General features: G+C 38.1%; 2 protein-coding genes across 2 annotated transcripts; one reads left to right on the top strand and one right to left on the bottom strand.

The window, feature by feature from the left end:
• Nucleotides 1–5485: 5485 nt before the first annotated feature.
• LOC121050137 lies at nt 5486–6603 on the top strand. The gene is made up of 2 exons (XM_040509234.1): nt 5486–5570; nt 5885–6603. The coding sequence occupies exons 1-2, from the start codon at nt 5559–5561 to the stop codon at nt 6308–6310; spliced, it is 438 nt and encodes a 145-aa protein (XP_040365168.1). The 5' UTR covers nt 5486–5558; the 3' UTR covers nt 6311–6603.
• Nucleotides 6604–7558: 955 nt separating this feature from the next.
• LOC112171094 lies at nt 7559–8518 on the bottom strand. Its single transcript, XM_024308328.1, has one exon. The coding sequence runs from the start codon at nt 8516–8518 to the stop codon at nt 7559–7561; it is 960 nt and encodes a 319-aa protein (XP_024164096.1).
• Between the last annotated feature and the right edge of the window lie 399 nt (nt 8519–8917).

Below are 8917 nucleotides of genomic sequence, written 5' to 3'. Positions count from 1 at the left end.
TATGTTTTGTGACATTGATCATGCTATTGTTGTGATTTGATGTTCTAAGGAAATAAATGAGTTTTGGGATGTTAATAATTGTTTTATTGACTTGCCATATATGCGAGTTATATGTGTTAACACCTAGCCCAACCTCTATACTTGGCCCAGCCTCTCTGAGGATCCAACACCTAGTGAACATAGCATCACCACAAAGCATTCTCAAACCGCACACAAGATCTGCATAGATACCTCGGAGCCACTTTAAACACATAATAATATGCTGAATAAAATGCTCCACTAATACACCACGCTATAAAACAAGAGAACTATCCCCTGATAAGTACCTTCCACCCAAAACATCTGTCGATCCAACTTAGCAAGGCACAACTCCTATCGGTTAAATACTTGTACCAACATTAGATATAAGCATAGGTCAAACACCATGACCCTAACCAAACAACTACAATCATACAAAAGGACATCGTTTCCATGAAACAATCCTCGACAACTCAACCAGAGTTCAATTAAGAGGTTCTCATTCCTCAAAAGACTACAACTTAAAGAAGCTACACTAAGCTCCAACACTTCACTTATAAAGCCGACCTATGCTCTGACTACTTAACATTCAAGACGATTCCTAACACTCCCACATACCCAATCACTATATCAAAACCAAAGAGTATCTGATGGGGATCCATTGCAAACGGGCCATCACTCGAGTACTACTGATTATCACCAAAAATATACCTCACGCTCTGATACCAAATTGTCACGCCCCAAATTTCGAATAAAGAAATTTGAATCTGAAACGTGATAACCTAACAAACTCAAAAGCACACTCAAAATTTTTTTAATTTAAACTAAGCAACAAAACAAACCGAGCTCACAATGTCAATACCGACTCGTTCTTTAGAGTCATATATTATATTACAAAAGAGTTTACAAATTAAACTGAATAATAATTCAATGAGTAAACACACCCACCACACTCACTACACAGCGGAAGACTAGAACCAAAAGTACTTCTACATCCAAGCTATGGCAGCAACTAAGCCTCAGCTTTGACGACGGTTACTTGTTACTTTGACCTGCACAATAACCCCTACACCATGGAATAGTGCACCAGGTTGAAACAACAAACCCGGTAAGCTTTTGCAAGCTCATCTGAGTAAACCCAAATAACCACATAACACCATTCCGACCCAAGGACAACAAATCAACACGATGATTATTTCAAAAAAAAATTAAAATCCTTTTCTTTTTAAGGAAAACACATGTCACCATTGTGACAAAACAAATCATTTGAAATCTCAAAAACAAATCCAAGAAATCACTCTTCCTTTCCTCTGAGCATGAATCATTTATCACCACAATGACATGATAAAACATTTCTCAACTCACTACGAGTCTCAACTACAACTGCACTGACAAATTAAACTAAATAAGACCAGTGATCCTTGCATAGAAAACTAGTTCAGGTGACCACCAAAAAGCACAAAATCCAAAATCATAGTAATCCCTGCATACAGTTTAGTTCAGGAGACTACATTAAAATCAATAAATAGAAATCATAGTAATCCCTGCATATAGTTTAGTTCAGGAGATTACATTAAAACAAAACAATTAAATAAAACAAGATATCGAATAAGACAACGAAACAACTCACGCTAAAACCAAGAAATCACCCTTTCAACTCAAGGAAAACAACTCACACCTTGATTCCTTTCAAAACTCAACCAAGGACAACAACTCACAATTAAATGTGAAACCCATGTCCCTCTTGGACAACAAAAGAAATAATACACTCGAAACTCTCTTTCAAAAACGCGTACTCATGAGTCGCAATAACACAAAGTGACCCACAGGATAGTACAATTGCAAAGAGACTAGAGGTTTAACTGATTGTAACCACTCACCTGGCCAAAGGCGTGGTTCCCGATTTACTTGCACTGAGGTTGTCACTGTAACCTCCGAACTTCAGGCCTTTCAGCCCTCAGAACAAAACATTTAAATAGGTCACGCAAGACCTAAAAATGTTACACCAATCTCTATAAAAGATTCTCTCGATACGAAGACCAAAACATTTAAAGACGTCACACAAGACCCAAAATGTTATACCACAACTCAAAGTACTCTTTACGGTAACCGGTTTTACAATCCAAAACCAAAACAAAACAATATAATTGACTGCAACAAAATATTGTTTTCAAAACTCAATTCCAATCTCAAAAAATATAGAAATCAATTTAAAAATATTGTTCTCACACCTTAATGCCCAACACAAATTGACACATATAATTTTCATATATGGCAAGTGAATAAAACAATTATTAACATCCCAAAACTCATTTATTTCCTTAGAACATCAAATCACAACAATAGCATGATCGATTCATGTTAAAATATATATATATATAAGTCTATTCGTAGTCATCCCTCAGGAGTGCTACTAATACCAACTATAGTTCACAAATACAGAACCCGTGAAAAATAATTTTTATAATAAAATTTCATTTTTAACTTACCCATGAACCGTAGACGATCAAGTTCATATAATTTAAAACAAATATTTATTTCCAAAAACGATTTGACAATTTATCAAATAATTCCGAATAATAAAGTAACTCCTTTCATAAATGAACCTCGTGAGATTTACTCACCTCTAAATCTCACCGTGTCTTCTCTTACAACCGAGATAAAGTACAAAACACACTCCGTCAATCACCTAAGTAAAATAAGGTCTCAATTTAGTGCACGATTAAAACGAAAGCGGTTACAGTTCGAACTGAGCATTTTGAACCAAAAACTGAAGATTTCATCAATCGACACAAAACTTCCTCTGAGACCTCCCAAGGTCTCCAAAACACTTCTAGGATCAATTTAACAAAATTATATGACGATCCAACGATCGGATCCTTATGGATCACAAAACGAGAAAATCGAAACTACGTAAATCTAGCATGGTTCAAATGATCACAACATGACCCCATAACATGGTTCAAATTATTTTTTTGAAATTGAGAGTCGCTGTTTGAGTCCCCATACCGATGACTTATTTCCCATAAATATCTTATGTTCGATTTTCTTCCTCACAGATGGAACTCGTCCCACGGTATAATGGTGAGTAGAGATCGCTGCCTCACCCGCATCTCCAAATGATCTTGTCAAAGATCACCAGTGCAACAACAAGGCAGACAATACACGTTCTCAAGCATCAGAGGAGGGCAATGAAAATGCTGAGAAGGTTGGAGTAACACTCTAAGGTTTGCTCCAGCTTTATCTCGTTTGTTCAAAATCTCATTTAACATGAGAATGAGGATAGACTAACTTGGCATACAACTATAGCTTAAATCTATTGGAATATGGAGTATTAATTTAAAAAATATACAGGAAATCATGGAGAGAAAAAATATGTAAAGGGGTCGATAAAAACGTTACAAGTAATAAAAATATATATGATTTGTGCAATATAAAAGTCAGTCATGAAGTCATTTTTTAGTCAAATTTTAGCCAAAAGAGCTAAAAATTTATTTTGGCTAGCAAATTTTAAAATACTTCCGCAATGGGTAATTCTACAATGTGTTAACGTATGACATGCATACAATTGCCTTAAAGTGGTAAAATGAGTTCTCAAAATAGTATTATTAGTCCTCAAAGTGGTAACATGAGTTCTTAAAGTGGTAAATTTTCTTACTTACCACATAAGTTCTCTAGTGGTAAAATGAGTCCTCAAAGTGGTAAAAATAGTTGATGTATGAGAAATATTAACAAACCATAGCCTTACCTGCAATCTCTATCTTTGGTTTTTATGAATTTATATTATTTTTGAATAAATAAAAAATCATTTATATATATTTATATATTAAACAAAACAACTTCAAATGAATGTTTTCAATTAAAAAAATAATAGAGATCCTCATCACGCTCTCTATATTTAGGAGCCAAATAACTAAAAGTTAAAATTGAGAGTCACTCAGTAGTCTGGTTCAACTGCTGAAATGGAAAAATAGCTAAGAGCATCTTCAACAATTCTAGCCATTTTTGAGTCAAATTTTAGCCAAAGTAGCTAACAAGTCATTTTTGCTAGCCATTTTAGAAATATGTCTTCATCAGTTCTCTCTATTTTAGTTAGTTTTGAATTTATATTGTTTTTAAATAAAGAATAAAGAGTTTAAATGTATTAATAAATTTGATTAAATTCAGTTTAATCACTCAAACTTTGAGTCAAAAATTAGTTTGGTCCCTTATTTTTAATCATATTGGTCCCTGTGCTTCCAAATCGCATAAATCAAGTCCAAATTTCAAATTTTCCTCCAAATGTGACGTCACATGCTGAGTTGGATCCGACATAGGGCCCTACTTTTATGCATTTGACCATCCTAGAATACTAAATTTCCAAAGTAACCTTTGGACCCAAATTCACAAAAAAAAAAAGAAAAAAAAAAGAAGGAAGAATACTCTCCTAAATTAGGCTCTCTGTGTGTGTCATCATCCCCGTTTCTCATGCAAATCGCTGGTGATGAAAGCTTCATTCTTTCCATTCCGACAATGAAACAGAACAACCCTCAGTAAAAATAGGTTAAGAAGATGAATTTCTTGGATTTTACAGCTTATGAAGAGCTGCACATAAGGAAAAGGAGAGTCCTTTAAGGGCAAGTTCACCGGGGCATGTGGTGCCCGGGCACCACGTCAAAAGGTGACTGAAGTCACCAGAATATCACTATTCACTGTTCCACCGAGCTGGGCTTCCCCAACAGTAGATGACCCAGGACAACAGCTCGGGCAACTTCCTCCCCGAGCCCGTGACCCAGGCCTCCAGCTGGCCATGAGCTGAGGGGAGACGCGCCAGGAAGGTGGAGTAGCGGCCACTCGCTTGTCTTCTAGCGGAGGAAACGCTGCAGCGCGTGGGAGGCCGGATTTTGTCCGGTTGTGGCATGTGGTCTTCCTGACTTGGCGTGTAGCCGTTGGTTTGCTTGGAAAATTGAAGCCAACGGTCCACAGATCTTGACCGTTGGTTTTAATTATGAATGAGATCTGATGGACATCAATTAAGGAGTTAGATAAATTGAGAAAAGGAAAAATATATATATTGTTTGTAACCGTTAGATTACAACGGTAACAAAATAAAAAAAACCAAAATTTCCGATAAATACCTCACCTCCTAATTTATCTCTCACACCAAAAAAATCATCTATCTTACTTCCTCAAATTTTTTTGCTCCTTCTCCTCATAGCTTTCATACTCTACAATTTTTTTATTCGAATATGAGTGTACGAGGGAATACGATTGTCCAACCCGTAGGAGATCCAAGTATTGACGGGACACGTTGGCAGACTATTGAAGATATTCAATTGTGCAAGTCTTGGAGGGCTGTTAGCCAAGATCCGGCAAAGGGTACGGAACGAAGAAAAGATGATCTATGGTTAGAGGTACGCCAACACTATGCCGAACATTGGGATGGATATGTCTGATGATTGCAAGCTTTTCAAGGGAGGTGGAAAACCTTGAAAGTCGAACTCTATGCTTGGCATTGTGCGTTAAGGCAAGCGAAACTTTGGTACAAGAGTGGTGCGAATATGATTGATGAGGTATGAATTTGTAGTGTAACACAAATATTAATTTTTATTATTCTTTTAGTGTATATTAAAATTTAATTAGTTGATACATCTTACTTTAAATTATTAGTTGAAATATTTTGTTGATAATTATACTTTAAATTATTAGTTCATATATAAAAATTTAGTTGATAATTATACTTCAAATTAGTACTTCATAATCATACTTTAGACTTCATTTTATTTAAATTATACATTGTACTCACCTTATACTTAAATAGTTGATACATTGTACCTCGTTTATATTTGTACTAATAGATTTATACTTTTTTGTTTAAATTAAATAGCTACGTCAAGCACAAGATTTGTGGAGAGCTGCGATGACCAAATCGAAAGGAAAACAAAAAAAAGGTGATTTCATTAATTTAGAATGTTACGAGTTTGTTAAGGGGTTTCAACAATTTGAAGACATTCCAAACCATTCCTCTTCGGCTGGAGGAACCTCCAGGGGAGAAACTGAACGGATGCACACACAACAATCCGCTCCTGATTCTCATGTCCAGTTGGACATAGATGCAGATGAGGTAAACGCCGATGCAACTCCAAATCCTTCGGTGAGGCCTCAAGGAAAGAAGGCTGCCAAAGAAGCTCTTCGGAAAGGAAAGAAAGCATCTAATGATTTCAGTCATCTGACAGCCGCTGTGGAGACTATAGCAACCAACCAAACATCAATGATGTCTGCCAAGGAGAAACGTGATGAGGAATATGCTTGACATCTCCGTGACCAACAACAACGAGATTATATACGCTTGCAAATGGATATGCGAAACGAGGCATTCAAAATTCAAGAGAGGGAAGAGCGTATTATGGAGATGGACACAAGTAAGATGACGCCAACCAAAAAGAATTACTGGCAAAGAAAACAAAAAAAAAATTGCAGAGAAAGAAGCTGAAGATGCAACCCGTGGATCTAACATCCCACAACCACCATTCCCCGGTGGGTATTATCCACAATCTCCTTTCTCCGGTGGCTATCCACAACCTCCTTTCCCCGATGGCTATCCACAACCTCCTTTCCCCGGTGGGTATTATCCACAATCTCCTTTCCCCGGTGTATTATCCACAATCTCCTTTCCCCGGTGGCTTCCCACAACCACCATTCCCTGGCTTCCCACAACCACCATTCACCGGTGGGTATTATCCACAATCTCCTTTCCCCGGTGGCTATCCACAACCACCATTCCCCGGTGGGTATTATCCACAATCTCCTTTCCCCGGTGGCTTCCCACAACCACCATTCACCGGTGGTGTCCCTTCCCCACCTTTCTCTTCGGGTGAATCCACCAACCCCAACCATATGGATGACCCCACAAACACAAATTGGATTCCTAATGAAGATGAGGATTAGGAAAATTAGGGAGTTATCTATTTTAAATAATTGTATTGTTATGATTCCAATGCTTGGTTTTTTACTTATGTAATATTAGATTCATGAAATTAACATTTATTGGAATAATACCCTTACAAATGAAAAGCTAAATGAAACCACACAAACATAATTAAAAACATTAAAACTAAAGTAGAAACCACACAAACATAATTAAAAACATAAAAACTAATAGAAAACACACACAAATAGCAGATCTAGATACGCCTATTGCCTTGAAATTCCCAAAAGTGTTGAATGAGGTCTTCCTGAAGGTTGGAGTGACACTGCTCAGATCTAATTTGTTGGTAGCGGTCCATGAATCCGTTCATATGATGAGCATCTCTACCAACAGGATCAAAGTCTCTACCGGTTGGTCCCTCCCATACCTCAGCAATCCTGGGCCTCATATTATTATCCACCTCATCATCGGACTCCAACTCATCATCGCTATCTTCAGGTCGTTGATTTTCGACAATCATGTTGTGTAATATAATACACGTCAACATAATGTATCGAAGGTCCTCTTTATGCCACCCACGAGCAGCTCCTCGAATAATACCAAACCGTGACTGTAATATACCAAAACATCTTTCTACATCCTTCCTATACCCCTCTTGAGCCTTTGCAAACTCAATTTCCTTGGGCGTGTAGGATTTCGAACAGTTTTCAAGAAAGTCGCCCATCGAGGATAAATACCGTCGGCGAGATAGTACCCTAGATTGTGAGCTCTGTTGTTAACTTGGAATTGGACAAGAGGTGCTCTACCGGCGGTAAGCTCATCAAACAATGGAGACTTTGCCAAGACGTTCAGGTCGTTGCATGCCCCAGGCACTCCAAAGAATGCGTGCCAAATCCAGGTGTCGTAAGATGCGACTGCTTCCAGGATGATAGTGGGGATTTGTTTCCTACCACTATATTCTCCATCCCAACCTGTCGGACCATTCTTCCATTGCCAATGCATACAGTCGATGCTCCCAATCATTCTTGGAAAACCTCTCCTCTCAGCTTTGGTAAGAAGTCGTCTGAGGTCGGCTGCAGTTGGAGTGCGGAGGTATTTTGTTGAGTAAAGATCAACAATTCTTCGTGTGAAGTGCTGAAGGGCTGCAACGGAGGTGGATTTCGCCATCCTACAATACTCAGCACATTGATCTGCCCCTGCACCGTACGCAAGCATTCGCAAGGCAGCTGTCATCTTCTGCTCCGGAAGCAGTCCGACTTTGCCAGTAGCATCTGACCTTTGAACAAAGTAACGATCATACTGGCAAAGGTCAGTAGATATACGCTGGAAGAGATTGAGACTCATCCTGTAACGTGTTCGGAACTCCGCATCTTTGAACACTGGCCGATCGACAAAGTAGTCGGCCAACATACCTTTGCCCCTTTCTTCTCTAAATCGTTCCTCATTTGGTGCACGACCCGGATGAGAACCGCGCCCTCGGGGTTGGTTTCCAGATTCTTGAGCGACTGCAGCCATGACAATGGCGTTGGTGGCCATCATCTCTTCATCATCCTCATCCTGAGACCGTCGAATTTGATCCCACAAATTGTTCATTGCAACGAGGGGAATTTAGGAAATATGTAATGCTAGAGATATGAAAAGGGTGAAGTTTTGTTAAGCTCGGATGGTGTGTGTATGTAGTGAAAACATCATGTCTATTTATTGAAATTTTCCACACATAAAAGTGTCGGTGGGTTATCACTCACTCATTTCAAAAAACTTGTCGGTGGTGTGCATGTGATTTGTTCAAACTTTTCAAAAAACTTGTCGGTGGTGTGCTTGTGATAAAAGTGTCGGTGGAGTTAAAAAAAAATTCACACTTTTCAAAAACTTTGTCGGTGGTGTACATGATAAAAGTGTCGGTGGAGTTTTAAATATTTTCACACTTTTCAAAAACTTTGTCGGTAGTGTATATATGATAAAACTGTCGGTGGAGTAAAAAAAAAAAAAAAG

This window comes from Rosa chinensis, chromosome 6 (assembly GCF_002994745.2).
Source record: "Rosa chinensis cultivar Old Blush chromosome 6, RchiOBHm-V2, whole genome shotgun sequence".
Taxonomy (NCBI): Eukaryota; Viridiplantae; Streptophyta; class Magnoliopsida; order Rosales; family Rosaceae; genus Rosa; species Rosa chinensis.
Note: the sequence above shows the minus strand (reverse complement) of the source record. Positions and strands in the feature narration are given on the sequence as shown.